The 15,543-nt window shown below is 24.1% G+C and overlaps 2 protein-coding genes across 2 annotated transcripts; one reads left to right on the top strand and one right to left on the bottom strand.

The window, feature by feature from the left end:
• Positions 1–1,845: 1,845 nt before the first annotated feature.
• LOC112596001 lies at positions 1,846–7,136 on the top strand. Its single transcript, XM_025341438.1, has 5 exons — positions 1,846–2,146; positions 3,613–3,682; positions 4,028–4,125; positions 6,305–6,482; positions 6,729–7,136. The coding sequence occupies exons 1-5, from the start codon at positions 2,078–2,080 to the stop codon at positions 6,956–6,958; spliced, it is 645 nt and encodes a 214-aa protein (XP_025197223.1). The 5' UTR covers positions 1,846–2,077; the 3' UTR covers positions 6,959–7,136.
• A 974-nt stretch (positions 7,137–8,110) lies between these two features.
• On the bottom strand, positions 8,111–9,725 carry LOC112595995 (mitotic spindle assembly checkpoint protein MAD2A). The gene is made up of 3 exons (XM_025341428.1): positions 9,577–9,725; positions 9,359–9,505; positions 8,111–8,545 (listed from the first exon to the last, which is right to left on the bottom strand). The coding sequence occupies exons 1-3, from the start codon at positions 9,650–9,652 to the stop codon at positions 8,151–8,153; spliced, it is 618 nt and encodes a 205-aa protein (XP_025197213.1). The 5' UTR covers positions 9,653–9,725; the 3' UTR covers positions 8,111–8,150.
• Positions 9,726–15,543: the final 5,818 nt, after the last annotated feature.

The following is a 15,543-nucleotide window of genomic DNA, read 5'->3' on the forward strand; positions in this document are numbered from 1 at the left end:
AGAAAACATATATAATATATTTATGCAAGATTTTACTGCAAAACTTAAAGGATGAGCAAACCCAATTTGAAGGAATTTTAGCTTAAGAAATTTATGTTAACACATCACGTGTATATATTATAATTATATTATTATTATATTAGTATAGTTGCTACAGTAATAGTTATGTTAATTTTAATTTTAACCCTTTTTCTCACAAAAAACTAATTTTTTTAAGGCTATATTCATCTATAACCATTTTAAAATAAAAGAATTAATAAGACTATATAAGAGTGTAGTTATAAATCATATTTTACATATTATAATATATAAAAAACAATAACAATAGTCATCAGACAACTGTATGTAAAAATACCTTGTTAACAACTCCCATTTTCATTAATTTAGTTAACCGTAAACATCGATATGAATTACTATAAGATTTTGTGGATGAAAAATTTAAAATTACTTTTTTAATCGTAGATTTTGCAAACTCGTTATCTTTTTAATTAACACTTAAAATTGATTGACCTATTCTTATATTTGTAATAAATGTATTTAATTATTTAATTATGTAATTAATTAGTTTAATTCTTTATTTATTTTATTATTGTATTTTATTTTATTAAATTTATCAAATATTTATATAAGCTAACCAAAATTATATCGTATATGTAATAAAACGAAAAGACATTATTACGAATTTATCATTAATTGACTTTTGTGATACAAACATTACTTCATTTTTTGAAATGTGAGCATTACACAAATACTTTATAGAAAGGAATAATCTCTGGGATTGACATTTATCCCACTTTAATATGAGCTAAGATATGCATACCCAATACGTTATCCCTATACTCATACAGTCATACATCTCAAACACAACAATTCAGAATAAATAAAAATAAATAATTAATAATGAAATTGACTGGCTGTAATTCAAATAAACAGAAAATATTTTATTAAATTGCATTGTCCGAAGTTTCATTACACTCAAAATTAAAAACAAATAGGTACTTAATTTTATTATTGTTTGGAATTTATCTTATAGAAGAATAGATAGCCGATAAGTTATAAAATATAAGAATTATTTATTTATATCAAATATATCACCTATACCTGAATCTTTATACACTACTATTTTCAACAAAAAATATTTTTATTTTATCACTTAGACTCGCACGTTGCATACCTTTAATAATAAAATTACAACATAATTATGTGAAAACAAATAAATCTAATAAATTTGTTCAGAAAAATCTTTGATTTTTTTAGTAACCTTAGAATAAATTTACCTTTTACTAAAATTATAATTTTAGTATTTTATAGAAGGCAATAATTTTGAAGATTTTACATATCAATTTTATACTTTTATATTTTATTATTATTTCACTTTAAAAATAAAAAATAAAAATTTTGGAGTTAATTGGATATTAAATTGTTTTGATGCAATATTTAAACAAACCGACATGTCATACCATCAAAATATTATTTCCTATAATAATTTTTTTAAAGAGTAATAATTTTACTCAAAGATTACTCAAAAACCTAAAATAAAAAAACGATTTTGAATGAAACTTTTTTCTTTTATGTTGCATACAAGCCAGAGAAAAAATACCAATAGTGCGGTGATATTATCTTCCTAAAATTGAATAGCTATAAAAATCATGATAATGATAAAATTCAATGTGATACCTATTTATCGATAAAGTAAATAATAAACGTATAAAATGTGATATAGTTATAATAATAACTTACAGCCTAGGTATCATGAAAAACCCAAGAATTGTTTCGTATAATATTCTCCCTAGACAAAAACCCGTTTCAGTCGTTTAATGCATGTTATCTATCGACTACTACCTACAACACTTTAGTTTTAGTAGGACACTGGACAATCACAATTTACAAGCAGTTGTAGCCGTTTTAGGTACCTATCATATTTTACTGGTTAAACGATGCTAAAAGAAGTATATGTACGTCCTATGCCTATTATAAATATATGTATATAAATTAATATATTATAAGAGTATAGACGTATTAGTAGACATTAATTTTAAATTACTATTTAATATAATAATTATTTTAATTTATTAATATGCTTAAAACGTGTTACGGATTGTGTTCACTTCGTACAGGAGTAAAAATTGTAGCGTTTTACGAACTGGTAGGTGTATTTTATAATATTTATTAGAATAAGATTTGTAGGTATAACAAAAATATTTTACATCATTGACATCGACCTACAGACAATGTTTCACGTGGTTTAATTATTATTTACATTTTTTAACGAAACATTTTTTTTAATCTGTAAATGCTACCATTTAATCAAATTATAAAATATTAATTATACCATGCATTATATATTAGTATTAATTAATTACCGATATTTATCTATATATTTAAAATACTATTATAATTTATAAATTATATTATTACATACCTAAGAACTAAATAATGCTGCAGTCAAGCACCTTCCGGCAGTATTGCGCAAAATTTTATTTAGTTAATTATTCGAATAATTTTTTTACAATTATTCGAATAAAAATGTGTTCCAATAATTTTCAAAGATAGTTATACGAGTAATTTTTGGTTATTTAATTTGATTAAACATAGTTTATAATCAAATCATTTTTTTAGATGTAGCTATTGTCGTATATATCATACTGTGACATACTATTAGTATGTCACTTGACACCTATGTATTAAATATAAAATCTACATTACGGTCAACTGCTGATCAATAATAATAATATTAACAGTATTAACACACGCACAAAATTGGGAGTAACTTTCTTCTATTAATAGATATTTGTTAATTTAAAATATTTTTACATTTTTCTGATAATAAAATAATTCACAATCGTGTAACTTAACATACAATTCCAACTATTTTTATAATATGTGCCTGTTTTTAATTACCAACCTTATGTTTACCAAGATAAAATAAACGAAAATTATTAGAATTTCTATATTTGAAATTTAGTCAAATAATTTTTATTCGAATAATAAAATTGTAATAAAATCATTCGAATAGTAATTTATTTGAATAAAATGTTATCTAAATAATTATCTAGATAAAATTTCATTCAAATAACGCCCAACTCTGCCTTCTAGCGTGTTGTTCTCTCAGATGGATGATAACGCGGGTTCTTGGCAACGAAGATGTCCCACATACGGAAACACGTGTTCACAAAACCTACAGGATCATTACCCAAAGTAACAAACATAAATGTTACAAATGATAGCATGAGATATCGAAGCTTAATTAAAAAAAATTAAAAGATATTATACATATTAAAATTATAAACATTTTTATAATTAATTACTTGTGTAGACAAATATGTAGAGTAGGTAAACTTATTAGCAGACCTTTTTTTTTCAGTTTAAAATCGATGACGCCGTGGGGACCGCTTGCGCATTGTTTCCACGACGCTACTTATTAGCAGACCTAGTTTGGTCATAAACTCATAACAAACTTATTCTAGTAGCATAAAAATTAATAAAATCACATTAATCATCCTTCTCGAACGAACTTTCAATGTTTACAACACTTTTACAGGATTTTTATTTAATTACCTTAAATATAAATGTATAATATTACTTGGAGGTATTCTTTTTATTTTGTTTCAGATTTGTACAATCCTGTTCTTTTTAAGTGTTTTTGTATACGAAATGTTTAATAAGATTTATCAATTTTATGGTACGTTTAATATTACCTTTTTAAATTAAAAATTAATATTATTTTATTAATTGGATTTTTATTGTTTGCATTAAATTTATAAAGATACTCGTATAACTTTCATTGAATCAAAAACAATAATTATTGAATATTTTTTTTCTTGCAAATTATGCATATGACTACAAAATATGCATCTATTATGTATAGGTGACGGTATCTATATGCTGTACAACCAATGCCCAATAAATTTGCGTTTAAAATACGAGTACCTATATATTATTTTTATTTAACTAATAAACTATTATGTTCTTCTTTGTACAAGAACACATTACCTTTGAAACTTAAAATGTACATTTTTTCTTTTAGATGATATTGACGTTTATTATTTTCTACAGTCGTGCATAATAATAATTACTCTATTAAAACTTTTGGCCAATGTATCTTTGATGCAATCTACATTTCAGGTTTGTAAATTATATCATCTTATAGTCTTATAGTTTAAACTAATTAGACCTGAATAATTTGTTCATAAATCAAAATATAAGTACTTATATTAAATCCTGTATCTTCCAAAATTACAAATAGCTTCCTAATTCATTGATTCATAGTAAAGCAAACAAAAATCCTAAAATTTCTTGAATTTTGTAGAGCTATAAGCAATGCATTATTTTTTTCTTGTAACTTGTAATATCATTACTTTATTAACAAGATTAAAATAACATAGGGGTTCCTAAAATGATTTATTTCAGTTTTTCATGTAATAACAATTTGATGCTTAAACTGTGTCGCAATATTTTAAATTAGATACCTTTATGTATATAAATAGATATACCGTATAATTACATGCAAAGTGAGTCCAAATACCTTTTATTTTTAAAAATTAATTTAACATTATATAGATTCTAGGCTACATTTGAAAATGAAACCACGACAAGGTAGATATTTACCAGGATACTTAATTAAATATTAGGTACCTACTTATATTAACATTATTTTTATTCATATTAAAATAAATCATAGGTACATAATATTATATTATATGATTATATAATCATTTATTTTTAAATAGTATGTTTATAAAGTTATAAAGTATAAACTATACTTATTTTACGAGAGTATAGGTGTTCGTGTATCCATTACCTATTGTAGTATTGTATAATTTACAATTTTTATGTTTTCTTAACATGGTTCCTTGCAACTTTCATGGATTAAATCGGGTCATGTTTACCAAACGTTATTTTATTAGAAGAAATTACCAAGGTCGAATCGTAAATTATTATTATCTGCTAGTTGCTACTTGTTACATTATCTTTGCTTTATTACTGAGTGAGGTTTGCATTTGCCCATACTAATTTCTAACTACCTACATTCTTACAAAATATTTTAATTGTTAAAAAAATACAAAGTACTAAGATAAATGTTATCCTTAATTTTTATCACTTTTGGAACTTTTATTAACCCTTAAAATTTAATCAATATCTATAAGTTAAGCACCTAAAATTATTAAGAGTACGTCTCACCCGCGTGTGGGTGTTCATTATTGTCTCCGTCTTAGACACATTCTATGTTATACATAAAAAGTTTACATTCAAAAAAAGCAACTTTATGTCGTTAGTTTTTTTTTTTTTAAATAAATTAATCTATTATTAAATCTTTAAATTTAGAATATTATCCAATCTTCCGTGTTTGTATATTGTAAGTGTTTCGGTATTTTTACGGTATTTTAATTTTTAAACAAGTTATGAAAAGAGTAAGTATGTCAAATATTACATAAAAATAAAATATCTTGCATAATCTAAGCTGTATTGATATATTATTTTAATTTATTTCACTATTATACAAAAATAGTTTTGAAAGATGATTTGTCAAATAATTATTATGATAATCAATATTAGATTTCTTGTGTTAATTTTAAGATTTATAAAAAAAAAAGGCTTTTTAGTTGGTTGGTACTTGGCGAAATGGCGAGTAAAGCCAGCCAAGAGCATAATCTATGTGTGTAGGTATTCTTATTTCTTAATCATATTCTATTAAAACCGTAACTCGTTTAAAAATCAAAAATATTTTAAAGAATCGACATATAAATACAGACAATGTTCTTATTTCGGGTTTAATACATTCACTCTAAAATTGATTCCATTAAACGCAAATTTGATGCGTTGACATGTTGTATGTATAAATGTTAAAATGTATTTTTATTTGTAAGACGGAAACAACACAAGTGGATATGACGACTTCTTATTTATTAGTATACTATCATACATTCATACCTACCTAATACCTTAAACCTATTTCCTAATTAATAAAGATTTTCAAAACATATTGTGTATAGGTACCTACTATTTTGTTTAAGAAATCTAATTTTTTTTTACAAATTAACTACAATATGAAGATGCTAACATTTATTAGGATATCTTAAACCACTTGCTACTACCATGATTGGTACCAACTACCAGTATTAAATTAATAAATAATTGGTAATATTATATTTATAACCGATTAAACTGCAGTCAATATACTAGTATATTAAATCTATGGTCTTAGGTACTTATATATCATTGTAATTGTAGTACCTAATACCTATGTACCTACCTGAGTATGCATCATCAAGAAATGTAGGTAATTTTTTTATTTTTATTACAGAACGCGCCGTCAAAGATATTTTTTTGGATTGTGATCACTTGCATCGTTTATCTTACTGCTTTTATCGTTTCAATTAAGATGTACATTCACAAAGTGCACCGAAATATGTTCTTCGTCAAATCCACGGACTTCGGAAACCTAGAATGTCATCTTCTCCTAGTTTTTATTTTGATAAACTGTACGTAGACTTTTTATATTAAGTATATTATACTGTGACACCAGTGGCGTATAGGTACCAATATTTTTAATAGGGTGAGGGATAAAAAATATATATTACAATTGATTAACCATTTCCATGTCTTTACGTAAAAAAATAAAAACCAATGGTATGCACACAACTGGACACTGGATCACACGTCTGATTGATAATAGATTAAAAATAGTAAAATACAATTTAGTTTTGTTTGTTTTATTGTAAATACAGTTTTGTCTATTGTTGAAATTCACGTCGTCACGTCATACTACAAAGAAGAGAAACATTTGAAAGAGATCGAACAGTGTACAAAAACGTACATCATAATGTCGTCATTGAAAACTCATAGAGACATAGAGAATAATATGTTCATCGACGACTTCTCAAATCTTCCAATTACCAGGTCTGCCGCAGAGGTAGAAGCATCGATTTTCACTTCTTTTAAAGGGGTGCCAGTTTAATACTATTCGTTTATGAGGCTATAATGTGTTTTGTAATTTATAAACAATGAATCAACAAATTTGTATTTGCTTTTTAAGTATATTATTTTGTTATCAGTTAACTCAAGTTATTTAATGTATAAGTACCTAATTTTAAACTTACTACGCACAGTTGTAAAGACAATTAAATTGTGTATAAATAGGAAATAAGAATAATAATAAAAAATGTTTAAATAATAAATGGAGTTAAATTTGAAATTTCATTATTTAGATTATTATATTTATTATAATAATGTACATAAAAACTTTTATATATCTATTATGCCATTTAATGATGCAGATATAAAAAAAATTAACAAATGAAATACATAATCTACTATAAGATTAACTTGATTAAGAGTGTTTTGCTTTAATATTTTTACTAAAACTTAAAAATGTAATAGACAAATTTATTAAAAATCTAAGCAGATGTGGTTAATTTTGATCTTTATTTAAATGTAGGAATGAACTATTGCACAATATAGATAATATTATGTACTTGCAAAAATTATTTTACTAGCTGGTAAAACTTAAATTACATTCCATAACATTCAAACATAAAATAAGTTTAATATATATTATATATGTTTTTCTTGATTTTAATTTTTAGGACTTTTAAAAACAATATTTATTTTATTATAAATTAATATTGTTCAGCATAGAATATCCATACTGATTACTATTTATTATATCATATAACTTATGTATTTTACATATAAATAATTATGAAATAATAAAAAAATTAAATTTTTGTTGTACCTACTAATATAATGAAACACGTTTCTAGTAACAGAATATTAAACTACTATAGTATTAATAATGCGTACTATTATATAAAAACATTAAAAACAAAAGTATATTTTCTTATCTTGGAAATACATAGTAATACATATTCTCTACTATATTTTTACTATTAATGTATACAAGTTAAAGAGTAAAAATATAACAAAATATTATTAAAATGAAAATACAAATTGATTATTTAATACTATAGGATTGGGTAAGGAGGTACTTAAACCAAAGTAAAAAATAATTTACAATGTTGTGATTAAAAAAATAGTTTATTGGAATAAACAAAAACAATTATTATTTAACTTATGATTATCTAAAATAGTAGTTTATTAAAAAAATATAAAAAAACTTAATTAATTTGATTACCATACAGACATTCTTTTTAAAAGTCTGCTTTATAACTCACAACAGTATCCATTCTATGCAATGAAGTTGAAAATGATCTTAATTGTAACTCTTGAGAATTAGCAATATAGCTAGGAGCAGTTTCAGCCCATTCTTGTGGTACATCTACGTCAGGTTTAGTGTATATTTGCAAGTCGAAAGCACATGGACAGTCAAGTAAAGGTAAAAAACTAACAGTAGAACAAATTTGCCTTAATACGTCTCTAATTTCTTTTTGGATTATTGATAAATCCTTATTTCCAACAGAGTCTGGATTGGAATCACCAGAACCTTCATACTGCAATTTGAAATCCCAACGTTCCATCACTTCTTTAGTGTTAACATTGGATATAACCATTGACATCTTTTGAATTTTTTGTTCTAACAGCCAATCTAAAAAAAAAAAAAAATGTAAAATTAATTTTTAACTCAGAATTACAAACAATTAAGAATAAAAAAATAATTTTGAATAGAAATTGTCTTTTTAATATAAGTTTCATTATTTTTTTAATTATTAACTATATTTTATCAATTTTAATTATACCTGGGTATAGCTTGAAAATACTTTTTTAATTGTAATTTGCATATCTATATAACTTTTAATAACCAAAACCCAGTTTATTTGAAATAAAATTACTTCAAAATATTTTAAGGAATGGTATATATGTATTAGGTACAAAATGTTTGATTTAATTTTTCATAAAGAAAAATACAATATTTATAACTGTATAAACAACTTATCATTTTCTCTACATGATATCCCACAGTATTCAATTTCATTGAAATGTAAGTATTATGGACTCAAAATGTAATTTTAAATTAGAGAAATGTTTAGAGTATATAATATATCTATATTGTCATCATCGAATTACTTAATGATTTATTTTTTATATATATTCATAAATTACTAAATATTAAATAATTATTTTAGTTTAATAAGTCTTTATACCAGTAGATTTATCTTCATTTTACTCTGATTTTTTATAAAAAAAAAAAATAATTTTATTTACTGTTTTTTTTTTTTTCTATGATCAAATTAAATTTACAAATTTTAAATTCACATAACTTGCTTTGAAATAAAAATATTGATAAAACCTCCATGTGGAGTCTGAAATAATATTCATACCTTTGAATTTGATCATAGATTAATTAACTATATAATTTAAAAAAATAAAAAAAGTAAATATTTTCAACCACAAACCTAACCTTTCATTTGGTTAAGAACAGGTTGTAGGAACTGTTGAATTTTACTATCAGTTGACACAAGAATTGATAGACCAAAATGCTCTTCCGTTTTGAATGATTCCGGTGGGTAAATTCCTCGTTGAAAAAGAATACTGTTGATTCCAAAATCTATAAAGAACGATTTATGAAATCTTGATACTATATTATATAGCAAGTAGAAAATCATATATTATGCTTACTTAAATAGTCCATAACCAATTTCGCAGACCCTTTGAGAGTGATGGCATTTTGGCTTTGTTGTTTGGTAGCCATCATTTAATGTTTTTAATATAGATAGAAACAAATGAATTAATAGTACATTCAATTTTTATGGAATTAAGCTTAAAAGTGAAAATGTGAAAGTGAAATTAAAAACATATGTAATATTTACGAATTGTTAAAACTTAAAATCATAATAACATAATTAATAATTGAAAATGTAACGGAAAATCCTGGAACTCAGTTTGTGTTTTTCAATAAAATTAATGTGTTCTGTCAGTTTTATAGGTTAAATTGATAAAAATATTTTGGCGGCAAACAATTCATATCAATTTTATTTTTCAACCATGTTCACGGTTGTAGCAATGAACGTATTCTATGAACGGTTACTGTCATGAGTGTAAGCCGTAAGGTGTAATTGCATAGTAGAAGTAGATACTTCAATCTTTTTTCCACGAGTATTGAGTACTGAGTAGTTATTATTGTTAGTAATTATTACTAGATAATAGATAGTTTATATTACCCAGTGATACCCACGATCGTCATATACGACTGTGATATTTTATACTTATGTTATCTAAGACGCTTCATTCGCATGTGTTCTTTCCTTACAAACATTTGACATAACAAATTTACGTTAGTACATAAGTAGAACCGATTTTGTGCTGATCATTTTAATATTAGAGTAAATTGATCAATTATATCAAAGATAAAAGTAAGAATATTATTTGTGCTCAATTGTCAGCTGTTATCAATATTATAATTTTTAAACTATACAAAGTGTATTTTGGAGATGTGATAATTTCACATTAAAATTAAAATTACATTTCAATGTACCAGAACATTGTGATACATTTTGTTAACGAACACTTTAAACTTTTAATATCTCGCATAGTCATATGTAGTTTAAAAATTAAAATATCAAAAAAACATCGCTTAATAATACTAAACGTGAAAGACGATAATTATTTATAATGCCACTAACCGAAATTTGATAGATTTTATTTTTTTGTCGATAAAAATGCAGTTGAAAATTTTTTAGTTGAAACGCCTCTAATCAAGTAAAGTATATAGTCATGATTGTTCATGTTAACTCAATAAATCAAATATACGGTTACGCATCAATTCAAATTATGCCGGTACCTATTATTTTTCTTTTACTGCAAAAATTAATAAATTTAATACTGACTCAAATGTATTACAGATGCGTTGGTTATGCTATAAGACTTGTTAGATAACATTTATTTAAAAAAAAAATAAAAATAATTTTCAACCTGTAGCTTTAACTTTAAAAGATAGTGGGTCGTGACACTAGTGAGTAGTGGGTACCTCTCTACTGTACATAAAGTATCGGGTGGATTACTTTTATTTGTGTGTTAAATTTGAATTCAATAAAAATTATTGTGTATGAAAACGATTCTGAGCAGTGAGCAGTGACAGTCTATCAGTCATTATCAAATTATTAATAAGCATATTTTGTGATATTATAGCTATTAAAGTTATTTATTTCACTTTTAGTATAAAAATAAGTTAATCAAATTTTTTTTGAAAATACTACATTTATTATTATATTATTAGGATTTAATTATTATAATAATAAATAAATTTTCCATATTATATCAACTTATATAATAATATTCAAAATGTAATAATGTTTTTCTGTATATATTATAAAACAGTAAAAATAGATTAATAGTACCTATAAATAAATAATATTTAAAATTAAATTTAAAATGTTATCGAGTATAGTAAAATACATAAAAGTTTAAGTTCCCACAAATATATTTTTTTAAATTAAAATAATTAATATATTGTTATTACATAATTGTTTAAATAAGTAATTTCATCCAAATTGGAACTTAAAATGTCCAAAAATAATTGACTATTCATTTTTTAGATTTTATGTTATGAATTACTTATAAGAAATCTTAACATAAATTTTCAAAATTTAGGTACAAAAAAAAAGTTATGAATTTTTAACTACAAAACAGTTTGCAAACCTAACCTGTCGAATTTCGTTGACATGTTAATTTCAAATACATTTAAAAATAATTGTGACTACCTATGTATTTTTAATGTTTGTACACACTAAAAAGCAACTTCTGTGAAATTTTGTATTAAATTTCAAAAATTTTGACCTAACGAATAATTTTTTATCAAAATGTATAGAAAAAAACTAAAAAATTATGTTTAATAACTAATATGTTATCATATAATGAAAATAATTAAACATTCGGTGAAAATTATAATTTATAGATATTTATCATTGTTATTTTTTTTTTTAAATACAATGAAATATCAGAAATGTTTGAGGAGAAATAATTATTTTACGGGTGAATATCGAATGTTGTACACATTTAAACTTGAAATGCTCATAAAAAATTGATTTAGGTTTCCGGTAAAATCTCTTTTTATATATAAGTTAAAAAACTAATAAAAAAACCTTATGTATTACATTTTTAAATCATATGTATAAAAACAAAAATGTTTATTAATTAACTACGAAATAATTCGCGATTTTTATAAATTTTGTCAAAATTCTAACTTTAAACGCTTATAAAAAAATATTGCAGCTATAGATTTTCTACCCAAAAAGTAATTATTAATTCTATATTCATAAAAAAAAAAACTAAAAATTTTCAAATTTCTTTTGTTTACAAAGAGCTCAAAAATAGTTGAAATATTTTAATAATTTTATCGTAAATAAAAAATGGTAACTTAAACATTTGGTGAAAATTCTAAGTACCTATGGTTATTCGTTTTTTAATTACATAAGGAAAAAAAACAGAATCGATTTTGTTAAAAATTGGATTTGCGTAAAAATTCTCGTTTTTCATAATTGTTTGTTTTTTCCGATGATAAAAATAAGTATTGGGAATTTTTAAATTTAACCTCTCCAAAGTACAAATTAGATCCAATTTGATATCCAATATTCACATTAAATGCTATATATACGTCAATACATATACAGACATGGTATTGGTATTATAATATCATAATATAATGTAGGAATACGTTAGATAGATATATAAAATATATATTAGCAACACACAGTTATGTAGTCATATTTCAAAGACTTGTAAGACATAGCAATAACTGTCGAATATTTTAGAAGTACCTATAAATGTATACCTAATACTAATCCTATAGATCAGCTTGACACATCAATAATTTAACAATCATGAAGTCGAATTTATATATATGTGTAAACTAAATACTATTATTACTATATTAATAAAAGTTGTTGATTTTAAGAAAAAATGGTAAAGAACCCTGTCTCTCAGCTCTCTTCAGGCTTCAGCAGCTATATTCCTGCTGAATATGACAATGTAAAAAAAGAATTATTGCTCGCTTTTTAAATTTATATAAATAAAAAGTTGTTAAAAATTATTCAGTTCAGTAAGATGCCAGAACGTATTATATGTATTATATCTGGACATCTAATAAGTATAATAATTAGTGACGAACAACGATATAATTTCAAATACTAATATCGTTCAAAATTTACTGATTTCATATCGTGATATTGAAGTTCCTTTATCGTTTTCACTTAACCAAATTTACATCACACTAAGAAATTAAACTCATTTACTTTATTAATGCTAATAAAATGCTTTATTTTAATACCTAGATATTATTGGCAAACCAATATTGTACATAATTGTATTACAAATTTCAAAATAATTAAATTTATTATAGCTTAGATGCCTTAAAACCAGCAAATAAAATATGATTTTTAAAAAATTATATAATAATAAAAAATTTTCAATATCGATATCGCTACCCATCATTAATAATTATTAATAATTATCTTTAGTGCCAACCTATTGAAAATTATACAAAATTTATTGAAAACCCCGGACTATGCCACTGATATAAACGTGTGTAAATTGTACAGTTAGAGTGTTTTTATAAAAAATGTTATTAATGTAATTAACAGTTTTTGTAAACGAATAATGATTCGATTGGTTCGAAAACAATATTTACGGATATTTTTTTCATCTCGTGGTTTTTGAATTTGTGTTATTAAAATAACAGCCGATACAATATGTAATTAAAAAAATAATATTCCGCTGCTCACTAACTGAATTTATTTCCTGTACGTTGTACCAGCAGTATTTATATTATATTAGACTTAGCTTTGTGTGCACGCATGTATACTGTATATTGTGCTTATTATTTAGCCTTCCAGCTATACTTACTATTTACTTATACCTACTGATTGCAATGCTAGTTATATAGATACCTACTGTAATAATTCTACACTATGTGTGTAGTCGTGTTCTGTATATATAATATTGATGGACGATGGTAGTAGCCAGAGTATATACAGTTTTAAGTTGTGTTTTCGTGTGGAAATGTTTATGGTTTTATGGTCATGTGTATGTATCGAACCCGCAACGCGTTTATGAATCATTTTGTATTTTTGTGTACATAGAGATGCACCTGCCGACAAAAGGAACTAACGTCTTGTGTTATTATTTTATACGTCTTCGTCCGTGATCAGGGGACGTCTGTATACATACAATAATATTATATATACAACATAATCCCGTACATAAAGGATAAACGATTGGACCACACGTGGGGTCTGTGCGCACGGCGTACACGTATAACTCGCATAATATGTATATACGAGCACCTCACTAAAAGGTTGATACAGCGGACAACGGAGACTGCTATGTGATTCTGTCATCCAAATTATTGTAATTATAACTGAATTGTGGTTAATGTACTAGTTTGCGAAGGGTGCGACAATATCTTGCAATACATAGTTTCTTAGGACGCGGGCTTTACAGATTGAGATAGCGGGGAAGAATAACGTGTAGATATAATATGTATGTATATTATGTATGGGTTGAAAGTTCTAATGGATAGAATTTATTACCAAGGTGAGTTGCGAAAGGCTATTTTGTTCATCTTACGCCTTCTTTATATTTACAAAATAATTAAAAAATGTTCATATTTTAGTCTGAAGGATAAAATTTAACTTATTAGTTATTCATACTAAATGTACTCACAACACACTTATTACCACATTAATAAATAATACAAGCAAACAATGTGTCAATATTTAAGCGAAAATATTATGATATTAGGATGGAAATATGTTTTTTAAATTTAATTTATTCGGTTCTTACTCTAAAAATTAAAATAATGAATTATCAATGAAAGGTAATATGTAGTATAATCATTTATTGGGAATGTATATTATGTTGTATTTTTATTATGACTATATTTCATATAATCCATAAGAAATATATTCTATTAACATTACAACAGTATATTTCTCTGTGCGAATATCGAAGAGTAGATTAGTGGTCGATTATTGAGGCAGGTAGTCGTTTATTCTCCAGTTTGAACGGGTCATTATGAATATATTATAAATTATAATATTTTATTGTATGTATATTGTATATTGAAACAAAAATTAAACATAAAAACAAACATAATAAAATTAAAATACTGTAATATAGTAAATGGTATTACAAGGTCCATTACCTATATACATAAAATGACATAACAAAATAATTGATTTTAAAATATATCCATAGTATAAATATAATACAATACGAAAAATATTTGCATTAACCTATTCGTTTTAATAACTTAACTTTCTAAGAATGCATTGCAATTTATGACTGATTCCCAGAAAAGATTGAAATAATGTTTAATTTTGTTTTTATGGTATTAAAACTATTTCTTTTGGTATATAATATAGATTAACTATATACTAATAAATTTAATATTTGTTAAATTTCACTTTCATCAGTTATCGAATTTTGTGACTTGAATTATTAACCAAAAAAAATAATGTGTAAAAACGTATAGCATAATAATTATGATATCATCATTCATCACCTATGCTTAATCAATAGACACACGTGCTTAAGTACAATTTATGTATAGCTAGGCACAATCAATCATTAGTAGAGATAGAATTAATA

This window comes from Melanaphis sacchari, unplaced genomic scaffold (genome assembly GCF_002803265.2).
Source record: "Melanaphis sacchari strain LSU unplaced genomic scaffold, SCAv2.0 Contig2_pilon_pilon, whole genome shotgun sequence".
NCBI classification, from domain to species: domain Eukaryota; kingdom Metazoa; phylum Arthropoda; class Insecta; order Hemiptera; family Aphididae; genus Melanaphis; species Melanaphis sacchari.

Coding starts and splice junctions, on each gene's coding strand:
- LOC112596001 (XM_025341438.1), top strand. CDS start 2,078: ATGCTTAAAACGTGTTACGGATTGTGTTCACTTCGTACAGGAGTAAAA. Junction 3,683..4,027: donor TAAGATTTATCAATTTTATG/GTACGTTTAATA, acceptor TTTTTCTTTTAG/ATGATATTGACGTTTATTAT. Junction 4,126..6,304: donor TGATGCAATCTACATTTCAG/GTTTGTAAATTA, acceptor TTTTTATTACAG/AACGCGCCGTCAAAGATATT.
- LOC112595995 (XM_025341428.1), bottom strand. CDS start 9,652: ATGATGGCTACCAAACAACAAAGCCAAAATGCCATCACTCTCAAAGGG. Junction 9,506..9,576: donor ATTGGTTATGGACTATTTAA/GTAAGCATAATA, acceptor CGTTCTTTATAG/ATTTTGGAATCAACAGTATT. Junction 8,546..9,358: donor TGTTCTTAACCAAATGAAAG/GTTAGGTTTGTG, acceptor TTTTTTTTTTAG/ATTGGCTGTTAGAACAAAAA.